Here is a 14,949-nt window from a genome sequence, read left to right as displayed (position 1 = left end):
TCACCGGCCAAAAAATTCAATGCAAGTATTGTACTGGTATCAGACATATTGAGCCGTAACAATTTTTGTGACGTAATTTATTCGGTAAGCAGCTTCAATGTAAAGCTTATAATCCTGCAGTGGCTGGCAGCCGCTGCAATTAACTAGTTTTACCGAATAGTAATGGATGGAATCCCCGTAACCACTGGCTGAAATAAAACCATCCAGCGGATGAAGATATTGAGTTGCTAAGTGCGCATTACGAAAAACTGACACCGCATTGCGAACCGAAGCCCACTGATTTTGCTAAGATCAAATTTTGTATATTTTTAGCTGAGAAGGTATCCTGAATCACGGGCGTAGATCACGTACAATGCTTAAAGAAATGGAGTGCACCTTTGCATTGCTTAACCGAATTTCTTGCTTGGTTCAACGCCAGTCATCTGGGCTCGGACCACAAAATGAGTCGTGATGAAAATGGCATTATTTTGTCCAAAACTATGTTAGATGGATTCTGGACCACGAACATTCTGTTGTAGCTCAGAAGCCCATATAATGAAAAGGAGACGTCTCTATGCTCGATGTAACGTCTCTTTCGTTTGTGATCTGGCATAGCTATTTGAGCGCGTTAACATCTCATGGATAAGACGGTAGTATTAGCATTATTCCTCCGAAACACCAGGATAATGGAGATATAGTTAGATTGGTATTTCGGCAACATGCCTTTATCGAAGCAATCGCAGAAGTTAATTTTTATTTGAAGGTCGCTTCTGCTATTGTTTCGACAAAACCATGTCGCCGAAATATCTTAACTATATTTCCATTCCCTTTTTTTTTCTGGAAATAAGGCTGTTACTATTGTCCTATCCATATGAATAATGTTTCTCACTAATGCACTGAACAACTTGCGTTAAACTTTCCATAATCAAACTCCGGAAACCTAGATCCGAAACATGGGTTGTGGATTCATGTATGTATCTCATCCACGTACACAGTTTCTTTTTTTTTGTTATCAGTATAGAAAGAACGAGTACGTTCATCAATGGCTTTGAATTTAAAGTTGAGAGCTCTCTAAATTTCTAAGGGGAAGATTTCTTTGGATTTCTCTACATTTGAAGATGTGGAGGCAAGCATAAGACTTGATGAAATAAGCTCGCTTGTGATTATTGGCTTGTTTCTAAGCGTAAAAGACCGCTCTAGACAACCAGTGCATGAACCGATTCAAGGCAAAGTGATGTCCATTGATGTCACGAATCGTGCTGACGCACGCCAGACAGGAATTATTCGGTGGTCATTTTTGTCTCGCCCCTGAACACTGCATGACCAATGAGGTGGCTGTTTTTGAGCAACGTTTCCATGGCGTTATCGTTGCCTGAGTAACCTTGAATGAGATTGCACGAAACAGCCTCCACATGGTTGCATGCGTCAAATTAAGAAAATAGAGGGTTTTAAGTCTCATGAAGGTCATAGCCGTGAATTGCAATGAATGATCCTTAAAAAGGTTGCTTCAGTTTAAAAAACTCATAAATGGGAAACACTCCCTTTGAAGGAGGAAATGTTTCTCGTGTGTATTGGGTTTTGAACTGAAAAAGCTTCTTAAAGGTTATTCGGTTGAGGTCACAGTTCTGCCCTTCTTAAGACCTAAATCCCTCTCTTTTTGAGCTACACGGCCGCGAAGATGCGCAGACTATGTCCGGTAGACCATTTCAAGGTCACCTTGAACCGAACGCCATTTAATGTCATTCGAAACTTCATTCCACTGACATGCGGTGATCAAGGCCAAGGTAGATAAAATTGTCGAGTCGTTGACATGTGGTGTTTGTGGGCACGATATCCACATATAACGGCCGTCAACTCGCTTGTAATCAGTGCTGTGCAAGGCACGATGGCGTAATTAAGCAATAACGTACTGAGGAGCACATTTTCAAAACAGAGATACTGTGTTGTCTAAAGAAGTCTTTCCATTTAAAAGTATACCAATAGTCATAAGTAAGCTTATACCATCATAGATGTTGCTTGCTTAAATATCTTTAGATGTGAAAAAATTAGAGATCGCCTCAATTCACAACTTCTATATTTGTGGTGTACGATAATGTATTGCCTTTCAATCATATGTATTTGTTTTTTTCGTAAAAAAGGAATGATTGTTTGATTATATGTAAGCTGTACACCATGTGGCGATTTGTGCATTCTATGACTATTTTTATATCTTACGTGTCATTAGTCATTTTCACGCGACGCGCCACTTGGGTTGAAAAGGCACCCCATTGACACGTCAGACCGGGTAAAATATACAAATTGCTTGATAGCAGTACACAAATGACGCATCGCAGGAAGCCCAGTCAACCTTCATGAAAAATGCAGTTTAGGTATGATTGCACGATTGAATAGGTAGTATAATCGTTTACACCTCAAGTTTAAGTTTGCGAACGACGGTAAGCCTAAATTGAAGTCTATAGTAGCATTGATACAAATGTAATGGCATGTTTTGTTGCTTCCACAAGACGCGGTATGCGTAAAATATGTTACGGCAGTATGTTCCTCGAGACCTCCGGCCACTGGCTGGCAATGCCACGACTTGTTGCTACAGCCTCCTTATGCATAGCTCACGCATGTGGCACACAAAAGCAATCATGTTTCATTTATGAAGGTCGCAGGTGCATAATTTACGCGGGCGAGGGGCCGACATTTACGGGAGTCAGCCCTGCCACAGTCCCATGATGCTAGTAAATAAAGCATGACAATGTTCCTGTGATAAGCACTGATTTCGCGAGCTTTTCAGACACAGGACGTGTTTGCAGTATTTCTCAAAGGTGGCAGCGTGGCAGCGTCAGATGGCACCGCCAGGTGGCACTGTCCGAAGGTGGCAGGACACTTGAGAATTTTAATTGCATTACGCTGCACCTTATATGCCCCGTGCAAAAAAATCCGGGCAAGACTACGGCACAGTCGGACACATCATGCCATATTGCAGCGGTTGCCTGCACATGCACATAAGAACAGTCTTTTGTTGCAGTTTTTTGCGCATTATAGCATCATGGCGATGGTCAAGTCAAACCAACCAGACGTCAAAGCGACGGCCAAGGGCAGTGCTACCGGGGAGGGGGCAGACGGGGGTTCCTTTCCCTATACGTTTGGATACGATGGGACGGTTCCCTGTCCCAGCAATCTCCTTGCAGGAATTAGATATCATCTGTATGCATCTGCATTCATAGACCCAGATTCTAATTTTAATACCTTAATTAAGGTAAATCACACTTGCCAGATTTTACTGCAAAAGTGCAACAGCACTGAGGCTTACACCAAAAGATTATCCAAGCGAATTTAGTTTATGCAGTTCGTTGTTATTTGTTTGGGATAAGAGAAGATCACCATCTGCCTGAAAAGCTGTGGGTATTAAAGATTTTAAGAATAGACACGTGAAATCGGTTACTGAAATTACTAACTGAAATTATGAAAAACGTGAGGTAGTGCATGCACTTAAATGCGCTAGACTTTCCCGGGTGCGAAAGGTGTTTCCGCATGGTCTGGGTTGGTAGTTATAACGTGTTAAGCGCACCGCCATCTCTCGAACCTTGACGGCAGGTTTAGAAGACAAATTAGTTGTAACAGGCAAATAAGGCAAGAATCTTTATCAAATATTCTCTTGACTAATGCTTGCCGAATTTGACGACCTTGCAGGAAACTTTTTTATAAGCTTGCAGCTCTAGTAGATTTGGAAACCCCATCTAGTAACTTGAATTTCAAACACTAGTATTATCTCTATGAACAGGTTTTCTTTGGAGCGACCTGGATGCGGCTACATCTCCATTTAAAATTTCCACGGAGTCTAAGCAGGGCCTGACCGTGAGAACGCCAACTCGTCTCCATCAATGTTTACCGAGCTTAACGACAAAATAGTGAACGACATCGAACAAAATTTTGGGGATCTCTTCGTTCATTTTTGTCACCTCATGTGCCAATTTTATGTTCTGAGCAAGTTAGGTCGTTTGTCGAGGTAACAGACAACGCAAAACTCCAAACAATGGACGACGCAAAACTCCCCATAACTTATTTAACCATGCACTGATTTGGCGAAATTAAGAAAGGTATCTTGTCATGTGTCATATGTGTTTGATACGTTTATATAAAAATGTCCTTCCCGCTCCTCAAATGAAGCTAAACTTATCTTTTTCCTTCTCCATTTCGATCCCGGCTCATTCGGACCGGTTATGACCTGAGAGGGCTTCAGTATTGACCAAAGTGAACAGAACATTTGACTCGCCGTCGTGCTTTCTCTTTGCAGGCATCTCATTTTTTCGTCATTTTATTCCAGACTGTGTTGTACGGCAAGGCACAGGAGAGATTTGCATAGCTATGATTATTCACGAAAATGCGATGCGTTGAACGCATTCTTCCTTATCGTTTATTTTTTTTTCAAGTGTCCTTGTGAGGGAGTTTTATCTTATCCTCTCCCCGCCCCCTCCCTCCCGATATTAAAGATTGGTTGCGCTGCCTATGACGGCGGCCGAATAGATAAAAACTTTTGTCGTTTTTGAGGCTTCCGCAATAGCGATGATTTTAGGTCATCATCTCTACACTAAAAATATAGTTAGTTTTTCGTCCCATCAGCCGATCTTTTTAAAAGCGGATAATAATTGGCATCGAGGAATCTGTGCTTCAAAAAGGCGAGCTAGACTCGCGCGCGCCCATTGTGGCGCACTGGTGGTCGCCACCTGGTGCACTGGCTGCAGCCGGTGTCCGGTGGCCATCAATGTCATTAGGCAGCGGCTGCTGATGTCTCCGAGGTCAGGCGGTGAAATGAATCAGTGTGGTTGGCCTCAGTCACTTGTGGGAATAAAGAGCGATAGCTATATAACCGTACTTTTATAGAACTGACAGTTAAAATACAAAAATGGGGAGCGTTGCGTAACAGCTGTGACTCAGACGACAGAAAACACAAGAATAAGAGAGGGGCGACAGACTAACACAAGCCTCAAGCCGAAGTAGATGGAAGTAGCCCATGTAGCGTGTGACGGCTATCATAGACGTTTAAGAATGTGTATGAAAACGGTGCGCTGAACTTGACGGAGCACGTTCTAGTCTGCATGAAGCATAAGCTGGTGATGAACAACCCACTCACGTTGACGGCGAGTTCTGGTGTGAGAAGGCGACCCCCATGTCGTTTTCAAGTTAATAAGGGTAAAGCTTAGCAGAAAACACCACTGAATTGGTGTCAATGGGAGCTCGCCATTGGCACTTGCTTTATGATGTTAGATAGCTAATTGACCCTCTATGGCAGGGTCAAATGTCTCATTTTCTGGAAAACCGCACTTTTCAGCTTTGCATCACCATACCGCGAGTCCCTACTCTGAGGTGAAGCAAATCTCAAATAGGCGTTTCACTTATTTCTTGGTACAATGGCGTATACTTAATGTGTTTTTAACATACATTTACGACATATGGCTCGATTCCGTTCACGTAACAATGTCGGCCTGCCGCGCGAGTTGTGCGTATTGTCTGTTTGCCGCCCGCCCCGCCCGCTCAGGCCGTAGATCTCCGTGTAGTCTTCAACTAAAACTGCCGCCGCTCCGAAATCAGAAAACCTAGAACAACGTTTTTGGTTTCGAAGCACGCGTAATGCGGATCCTCAAATGCTTCCGAAAATTTTCTTTCTTTCCTTTCCTTTCCTTTCTTTCCGAACACAGTAAAAGTCATCATGCAGGCAGTCCACGAAAGTCTTGAATGTTAGTGGAATCTATTACCCACTGATCTCTGTACTGTCCCACCCTCGCCTCTGGCATGTGGCGCTCGTTGCTGCGACCCTGACCTCTGCCTGATCGCACCACGCGGCAACCACACGGAAACTTAATGAACGTCGGGAATGCGTCGAAATTTGGGGTACTCTGAGCAGCCCAGCCACCGCTGCCTGGGCATGACGATCGGGAGGTCAACTTTTTCATAACATGGATGTCAGTGGTAAGGAAGGCAGGCACTTTTGCAACGACAACGCATTCCGTCCCACTGGAGAGTCCCGTTCATGAAAACCGCGAGGGTGGAGCGAGGAGGCGGGCCGCGCGAAGCGTTCGAGTGCCGCCCTGCCCATACCGCACTTCGCGTGACGGCCGCCAGGTTGGCTGGAGTACAGTCGTAGGGGGGGCACAAATATGTGCGTTCCTTTTTCCCGTGATGGGATCTGCGGGGCTGGTGCGAAAAGTCGGAAAATGTCATTCGGCTCGAAACGCAATGTTGCCCCCAAGAGCTGTGAAAAACACCGTGCAACGCATGTCAGAACAAATCTGAAAGCTTTCGCGGGTAGATATCCTTACTCCATCCACGCGCTTTCCGCGGGGCTGTGCCAAAAATCATCCCCAAAACGCTGCCGACTCGTGATCTGCTGGGTGAAGCCCTTATCCACCCTTCTACGCTATTCCTGTGGTTCGATTCCAAATGACCGAAATGTTTCAGGAAAATTCACGCCCACACACGCTATTTTGCACTGATCAGTAGAAAAGTAGTATGAATGGACAAAAACGTGACAAAAAAGACGTAAGCAGCGACAATGGGCAGTAGTTATTGAAGCATCTGCCCAACCTGTTACTCGTTCCATATGGATGCAGATGGATTTGCCCAACCGTCAAGTCCTCTGCTTTTTAAATACTCCGTCCTCCATAGTCTAGCCCACCGCTGTCCTTCCCCCCACCCCCCCCCTGTTGCTGTAATGGTGATGTCCATGCCACGTAGCTGCGCTAATGCCCTTCACTTTCTCTTATCTGTACAGCGTATTTCATTCAAGACCTTACAGTTGTCACACGAAGCTGTCACCGAAGGCATGATTGCGATTGTTTTAGGGCCACTTGCTATCAACTGTCGACATAAATAGATCGTCAGGAGCGTTGTTCAGCATGCATAACGAGCCCTCAAATGCCAAGCCAGGGGGCCTGTTGCACCGGTTGGGGCCCCAAGGGACAATGCGTGCATCTACGTCGGCCAGACGCCACCAACTCTGAATAATCGGATGAAAGGGACCACAAAGAGACGACGGAATGCTCCTCAGTTTGTCTGAGTTCAAGTACCGACGGGGTACTCCCGCCGAACTTCAGGTGGGCTATACCCAAATAACCCGAACTGGGGCTCGTGTGCCAATGGATCCCTTTGAGTCAACGATGGCCCCTGCGTCGATCTGGTGTCAGCTGTTCCGGCCACAGAGCCTGCCGCATCAGGGGGGGGACCGACACAGTGGGCGACGCAGTGTCCCTCTCAGGTTGTCCTGAACGATGTGCTTTTGTTTCGTTTGTTGTGACAGAGGCTAGGTGATGTGTTCTGCGTTCATGGGCGTGGTCCTGTGCTGACCTCGCTGACCCCTGACGCGGCGCTGACGGCGGCGGCTCGGGACGATACGGTCAATCCATGAGCAGCTCCCCCGGCGTGTACTGGCAAGCGTTCCCCGCGTAAAACTGAATATATGGCAGTCTGTTGAACGCAACCAGCAGACACAGCACGACCCCCGCTCTCCCGACTCCACGAGCCCCGTGGAGCCTGACGCACAACAGCCGACCCATGACGCCGTGCCAACAATGCTGAGGTTCACAACACTACAGCTCGCTCCATTACTTCTGCAGTCTGGTAGATATGCGTGCATCAATACTGTGACAGCCGCACCAAACGCAGGCCGCTTTGGCCCAACTGATGACAAACTTTGGCGCAAAAGTGGTTTCGCCGTCAGAATGTCCCAAGCTGCAATGTAAACCACCCAACTTTGTGTGCAAATGGTCCATTTTCCACTTCCATCAATATATCTGGTTGACTTCATTTGCTTATCATGTCACACCCGCGTTGTCTTATCTAGCGCGCATTCCTCATCAGATTTCAGTTAACACGTGCTCGGCTGGCGGGTCGATGTCCTAAGGTGCTTAAAAACTTACTTCCAAACGGTGCGGCCCTGCAGCGCTAAATTTGGTTTAGATGTAGGCAACTGAATAGCCAACCGTTTAGCATGCAAAATTAGACATACTTTTCTAAGTTTGCTGACATGTGGGGGTGGGGCAGAGTCTGGCCATGGCTACTACGTACTTAATTTTTCGGGAATCGCTCAATGGGTTGCGACAGCGTAGTGATAAACGAAATCATAGAACTTTTAGATGGTATGCTAGGCCATAAGATAGTAGAAATTATCATCACTAGTTCCTTGACGTTACATAAGTATGGAGGCAAGATCAAGGTGAAAACCATGCCGCTTTGTTACTGGACAACAGGTTTCATCAGGAAGTTTTAATGCTCATACCAACGTTCGAGATCACGACAAAGCATTTAACATTTCGGCTCCGTGAGGGTCAAGGGGCTACTGCTCTAGACTGACCTAGACATTTCCTTCCTTTGAGGAGCATACCACCCAGAGCAGTACTTGGCACTGATTGTAAATTCGAATGCCAAAATAACCCCCAGGTTCCGGTGATGTTTACCTTCCATAGGTCAAATAAGGCGCAAGATCTCGTAACATTATTGACGTCTAGGCTAACGCTGGTCGTGTGAGGGCACCTGGGGACCCTTCGGTCACCGACCTGGAGTTTAACCTTGATTGGCCCAAAAGCTACGGACTGGGCACCTCAAATGTGAGACGAGGGAGTTCGCATAAACATCTACTTACCCAGTGAATCGGTCGCCTATAGCTCCTAGCTCTCGAAATCACAAGGGGAATTGATTTCCCACCCTTACCTGAAAGCGGAGCATCTAACCGGCGCAAATGCCGGTGTCATTGTGTGGGAACTATTGTATGACAGGTGGTAGCGACACCAACGCTCATCGAAAGTACGCACGAAACGAAATTTTAGCATCTCATCGTTGAAATATGCTCGTATCGGCAGCTTCGCCACAACTTTTCTCGGCACTCTCAACTCCAGCTCACGTTCGGCTGCTGAATATGGATACACATGGTTATATCGGCTGCGGAATATGGATACACAGACGAGAAACATCTCCCAACATCTGGTTATTGGTGTGGACCATGAGACACCGCCGCTTTCCAAGCCTGGACTGCAGATCACAGAACGTAACGGCCGCAGCAGCACGACAGCCGACGACAGGCTTAATACTGATCACGGTCACAATAGATAAACACGGCTGGCGCCCGCTTCGACCGCGATGCCGGGCGCACTGCGATACACGCATCGTCGCACAATGTATGAGCCCCAGCGACAACAGCGACCATTTCCTTCAGGGAAACCAGCCAGCCATGCACGCGTCCAAGACAACGCAACCCACCGCCACTGCCGCGACTAAAGCGCCGCTCAGCTGGTAGCCCTGCTCGGCAAGCATCACACGCCCGGGGCGCGGTTTGCCCCACGGCCGGTGGAATGTGGGGCAGTGAGCGCTCAGTCCGCACGAGGAGCACGCCCACCCGTGGGGCGGGGGGGGGGGGCAGGAGCGCCCGCGTCACATCTCCAGCGTGCCGCCGCGCAAGCCATGAAAGGGCGTAGGCTCCACTAAGCGTGTGTTAAAGCATGAGCGTTCAGACCTCTCCGATAGGCAAATGACGCGCCGCAGGTTTCGCACGAGTACGGCTTTTCACCCGTGTGGGTTCGCTGGTGGGACTTCAGGTGCGATTGCCGCCAAAATGCTTTGCTGCATGTCTCACACGAATAAGGCCTCTCGCCCGTATGAGTCTGAAGGTGGACCTTCAGAGCACTGTGCCGAGAAAACGATTTGTCACAGTAATCGCACTCAAACTGCTTTTCTCCAGTGTGGATGCGAAGGTGCATCTTGAGATTTCGCTGGTACTTAAACGCCTTGCCGCACACAAAGCACGGGTACGGCCGGACTCCCGTGTGGATCCGAGAGTGGACATTGAGCTTGCTCCTGGACACAAACGCCTTGCCGCAAATACCACAGACGAACGGTCTCTCACCAGTGTGGGTGCGGGCGTGCAGATTCAGCTTGCTCTGCGAGGGGAACGCCTTGCCACAGACCTCGCACGCGTACGCCCGCCCGTTGCCGTCGCTGTGGGTCCGAAGGTGGACGTCCAAGTGCGACTGCCGCCAGTACGCCTTGTCGCACAAAGTCGCACGCGTAGGACCTCTCGTCCGTGTGCGTTTCGCACGTGCACCTTCATGTGAGACTGCCGCACGAACGCCTTGCCGCACACGTCGCAGCGGTACGCCCTCTCGCCGGTGTGCGTCCGGAGATGAGCGGTCAGATGCGACTGCCGCAGGAACGCCTTGCCGCACACTTCGCACGGGTACGGTCTCTCGCGCGTGTGCGTTCGGAGGTGGTCCTTCAGAGCCGTCTGCCGGGAGAACGCCTTGCCGCACGTGTCACACTCGAACGGCTTCTCGCCGGTGTGGATCCGCGCGTGGAAGTTCAGCTTGCTCTGCGCCGTGAACGCCTTCCCACACACCTCGCACGCGAACGGCCTCTCGAGCTCGTGCGTCCGGAGGTGGAGCGTCAGGTCGGCTTGGCGCGCGAAGGTCCTGCCGCAGGTATCGCACGCGCACGACCTGCCCTCCGCGTGCTGGCGCACGTGCAGCATCAGGTCGCTGGCGCGCCAGAAGGTCCTCAGGCACACGTCGCACCCGTGCTGCCGGTGCAGCGTGGGCGCCCCGGAATAATCGCTGACGTCATCACCGTCCTGCTGCTTGCATGACCTCGCGCTCTCCTGAAAAGCCGACGTCATCTGCCCGGTGCCCGCCAGGCAGAGCCTCTTCACGTTGGCCTCGCGAGGCGGCTGGGGCGATAAGCCGTGGTCGTGGCCGTTCTTGCCCAGCGGCTGGTGCAGCGGTCCGAAGTAACGAAACGGACAGGGCCGCTTCGGGCCGCCGTAGTTGCAATGGCTGTAGCGCAGGGGCGCAGAACCTGGAATAAAAACGTGCATGGGTTGGTCTGCGGCTCGGACCGGAAACCACTTCTTATGTTGTTGTTTGTTTTGTGTTTGCTTATCTTACGTTTTTGTTTTTCAATTTCTTCTAAAACGTGACTGCGCTAACAAAGAAGCGTAAATCACGCCAGTAATGAGCACACAGATTATTCCACAACTATACCACATCCACCCAAAATCGAATCGGAAAGCTTTCGAGCAAATCAACAAAACAAAAAACATTTGAAAATAGCTAACACTTAAAAGATCGTGTGCGCTGTGCCGCGCGTCGGCCGTTGGGCGCGCACAACTATTGAGGATCGGTGCGACCACACAAATTTTCTCATACTCATTTTGTTTCCCTTCATCTAGCGTGCGTACAACGGATGTGTCACCATGACCAGTTTTTCACAGATTATGGGCGGACGGGAGACTACTAAGATTCGTCGCTCGTAACTGCCTTACTTCACAGGCATCAGTCAGGCATAACTGCCTGATCGCACAGGCGTCAGGGGCACCTGTCGGTGCACAGGTACACCACGTAACCATGGCAACCGAGGTGGTCTCTTAAGAGACCCCCTGATGTAACATCTCGAGTAGGAGGGTAATAAGTGCGTGCTAAAAGCAGCCTTGGGTATCACTTAATTTTCTTCGAAGATTTGACTGTTTCCACAGACGGTGAGTAGTTACTTCTTCTGGTGTCAGGCAAAGCACCGCCCCAATGCTGGAGCCCAGGAGTGGTCCGTATCCGGCCAGCACGCGGGGATACATGAGGCATACAAGTTTGTTCTCGGGGGCAGGCAAACAGCAGTCGAAGAGGTTGTTGCCAGAACTGTTATGATTTGCAGCTTGAAAGGAGCCATTGGCATTAGCAGCATTAAATCACTGTGTAAAAAAATGTTTGCACAGATTAATGCTTACATTGAACATTCACAAAAAGGAACATGTGCACTGTGGTTGTTACTCAATTTGGTGTCAATCATCCATTCCACAAAATAGCACACCTTCTCAGACACCTGACCCATGAGGCATCATTCCCATTTGTCACTATGACAAAGACCCGGCCCCTCCTTCATACGCTCAGCGCTGGCTGGTTCTGAAACCCTCCTCTGGTTCCAGTTTCCAGAATTGAGCCCTGGTGAAGATTAACAGGTCAAGGCCTTGGTCAATGTGGGATGTGAGCAGCAGCGGCCTTAGATGACCCTCTTATTGGTAAAGAATGGTGTTATACCCTTCTCCTCTGCACTCTGTGACTGAGGCCAGCCCCATTAACCTAACTAAAAAACTAAACTAAACTACTAACTAAAAAATACTAAAAAATAGCAACCAAGCTATTCAGTCTTTTAAGCATACACACCAGAGGTAGATGCTCCAGTCAGTGCTGGGGAAATGTTCTTGGACACCTGCCAAGTGATATGCAGCTTCTTGGCATGACAATCTGCACTGCCAGCGCCCAGCAGTTTGGAGTCCTTCTGTGTCTGTTCAGGTCTGTAATGTGATATAAGTGATCAAATTGCTTCCTCAAATTAAGCTATCAGCTTAAGCTAACACATTCAACTTCTGCTGACAACCTGAGTCAGGCAAATAGGACATTAAGGAGCACTGCAAACCATCTCGCATGTGTTACTGACTTTATATCAAACATTTTCAGAGGCAAATTAAAAAGCATGACATATTGAACAACTCTGGGTGGCAGATATGGGGTAATAGCCAGGCATCTGGCTTTAAAGCTGAGTGTGAAGCCAAGACAATGACAGGAGGCCAAACTCAATGCTAGTTTCACACCCATTCCTGCCAGGAAGCATTGCAAGTTGTACAAGAGCCAAGTAATTTGATTTGATCTGCATTGGAATGAACAAGAACAGGTAGAAGCAGTAAGTAATTAACAAGTATCTTCCAACAATCACAGCACATATGCAGATATCAAATTTATCAAAATAAATCATGGCATATATGAATAAAAATTTAGGATACAGCTTGCATAGATATTTCCTTTGCCTTTAATCATATAGCTTGTCCCAGGCATCTCACACACTCACATTCTGATGTCCCCATTCAAGAATCCCGGGATGCTGGATGGCATGTCAAGTGGAGTGCTGCAGGCTGCCTCCAACCGTGCCTCCATTGGGACAAGGGTAGAATTCAAAGATGGTGCTAGTGTTCTTAACACCAGCTGCCAGTGAAAACATACATTTCATAACAAGAAAAAAGAGAACCACTGTCATAGTCAGTCTGCATTGAAAATCCATCCACTGCACCAAATGCTGAAACCCAGATATCAGTGAGCTGAACCTCATGCTTACTTACTTCAAAACTGAGCCCAAAAACATTGTGCTAAAATTACACACCTGATTTTTGGCCACAAATGATAGCGGATAATGTTGCCTACAACCAAACTCGAGACATCCCGATTCCTTAAAAATGACTTTCTAAGCACTTGAATTGGTCTTATGCACTAAGCTCACAACTCGTTGAAACTAAAATCGTATCAAAAATAAAGTAGGGGCTGCGATGCAACCGTTGATACGCTTCACAGTTTAACATGACCACTTCATCTATCCAGAAACTATCCAGTGAAATTTAACAGAAAGTTGAATGGCCGATGAGAAAAATGGTTGGAATTCCTGCACAAGAGGTACGATTCCGAGCAGCACAATAATAAAACCACCCGAGAAACTGCGTCACACACCCTTCCGGAAAATTTGCAAAAACACCGCTATCGAATCATCTTCGCAGTTTTCGCTCCATCTGGAAATACGAGACAGCCAGTAGGAACTAAAACCATGGATATACTCAAGGCGATATACTACTCTGAAGTTGGTAGTCTTTCAGAAACTTACGGGCTGTTTGCATACCAAAATAGCAGCGTGCACAATTGATAACTTGCATGTATGTCAAAAGAACGTAATAGTAGTATTCCGGTGATTCCAATATTCGTCTCAAGATATTTCATTAAGCATTGTGATTTATTGTACAAAAAAATGACTTTTTGAGTTTGGCTTTATTCACGGGTTTGGCTGTATTTACTATGTCACCTGTCCCGAATCTACGGGTTTGGCTGCATTTACTATGGCACCCGCTCCGCACAGCTGGGGATGTAGCGCAGTGGTAGCGCGTTCGCTTTGCATGTGAAAGGCCCCGGGTTCGATCCCCGGCATCTCCACAGTTTTCCTTCCGCACTTTTGGAATTAGTCCTTGTTTTGGTGACTAATTCGAGTACTATTAAGTATTCATTCCTCTTACCTTACCTTACCTCCACATCCGTCATTTTCTTCAGTGCAACTTCCCAGCAAGGAAGTGAACTAAAATTCTGACAAACAAATTTTTACCTTTTCCGTCTAAGCAGTCAAATCGACTCTCATTACGAGATAATTACGAGCGATTCCCATAAGCCGAGATCAGATGAGTTTCCCGCCACATTATGTAAACAAAGTCTCCCAGATGCAATTAACGTAGAAAGGTAATTTTTCAAATTGCGAGAGCTGTAGAAACGGGTTGGAATCAGGTCCAGGTGTATGCGACACGCCGTTGCGGCAACCCGAGACTAACTTGCGTTACCGTAGAACACAGGCGAACCCAGTGGCAAAAGCGTGAGCCCATGTGTGCAGGCTATCATGACCCGTCGTACACAAAGTACAGATCAGCCCGGCTCGGAACGTTTTGTTTTTGTTTTTTTGTTGTTTTTTTTTAGCTGTTGACGCGTTTTAAGTTACCCCCTGGCAGTGGAGAGTTGACGTCTGTCGGCCTGCGCATCCAGTGATGGCTATACTACCATGATCCGGGAAAAAATACTGATTTTAAAACTCAATAATTGCGACTGTGCGCCTTCCTTGGCACTGGCTTCGGACTGCCAGCTGTCATTAAAACCCACTCATCCAAATTTGGTTTCTACTTTTTCTGTCGACTACATATAGCGTTTCACTTAAGCTGGCTGTCCAGCTGGAGCACTGATTCGCAAGGATACAAGCGTCTAATCTGAGATGGTTCTGCTTGTTCACGAAAGGTGCAACCTTGCCGTAACATTGTTGCGGTGGGGACGCTGTCAGGCAGCGATGTAAATCTCGCATTGGCCGACATTACTTTTTTGGTCAAATCACCTTTTAACAACGCCGAGCTAACGGCGAGCTGTCTGCAGATGGAGC

At 47.7% G+C, this 14,949-nt stretch overlaps 1 protein-coding gene and 1 non-coding gene across 2 annotated transcripts; one reads left to right on the top strand and one right to left on the bottom strand.

The window, feature by feature from the left end:
* Positions 1-9,440: 9,440 nt before the first annotated feature.
* Positions 9,441-13,037, bottom strand: LOC119113479 (zinc finger protein 2-like). The gene is made up of 4 exons (XM_037237788.1): positions 12,847-13,037; positions 12,165-12,295; positions 10,055-10,806; positions 9,441-10,010 (listed from the first exon to the last, which is right to left on the bottom strand). Exons 1-4 carry the CDS (start codon positions 12,930-12,932, stop codon positions 9,441-9,443), a joined length of 1,539 nt encoding a protein of 512 aa, XP_037093683.1. The 5' UTR covers positions 12,933-13,037.
* An 861-nt stretch (positions 13,038-13,898) lies between these two features.
* Positions 13,899-13,970, top strand: TRNAA-UGC (transfer RNA alanine (anticodon UGC)). The gene has a single exon. It is a non-coding gene; the product is annotated as a tRNA-Ala (tRNA).
* Positions 13,971-14,949: the final 979 nt, after the last annotated feature.

Source organism: Pollicipes pollicipes, unplaced genomic scaffold (assembly GCF_011947565.3).
Source record: "Pollicipes pollicipes isolate AB1234 unplaced genomic scaffold, Ppol_2.1 Scaffold_7262;HRSCAF=8765_pilon_pilon_pilon, whole genome shotgun sequence".
NCBI lineage: Eukaryota > Metazoa > Arthropoda > Thecostraca > Pollicipedomorpha > Pollicipedidae > Pollicipes > Pollicipes pollicipes.
This window is presented reverse-complemented; position numbering and strand designations above follow the sequence as displayed.

What these genes read in the sequence shown, in the direction of transcription:
- LOC119113479 (XM_037237788.1), bottom strand. Translation starts at nt 12,932, where the DNA reads ATGGAGGCACGGTTGGAGGCAGCCTGCAGCACTCCACTTGACATGCCA. An exon ending in TTGAATGGGGACATCAGAAT is followed by an intron (nt 12,296 to 12,846) that starts GTGAGTGTGTGA and finishes ATCACATTACAG; the next exon opens with ACCTGAACAGACACAGAAGG. An exon ending in AGTCTCACATGAAGGTGCAC is followed by an intron (nt 10,011 to 10,054) that starts GTGCGAAACGCA and finishes CGTGCGACTTTG; the next exon opens with TGCGACAAGGCGTACTGGCG.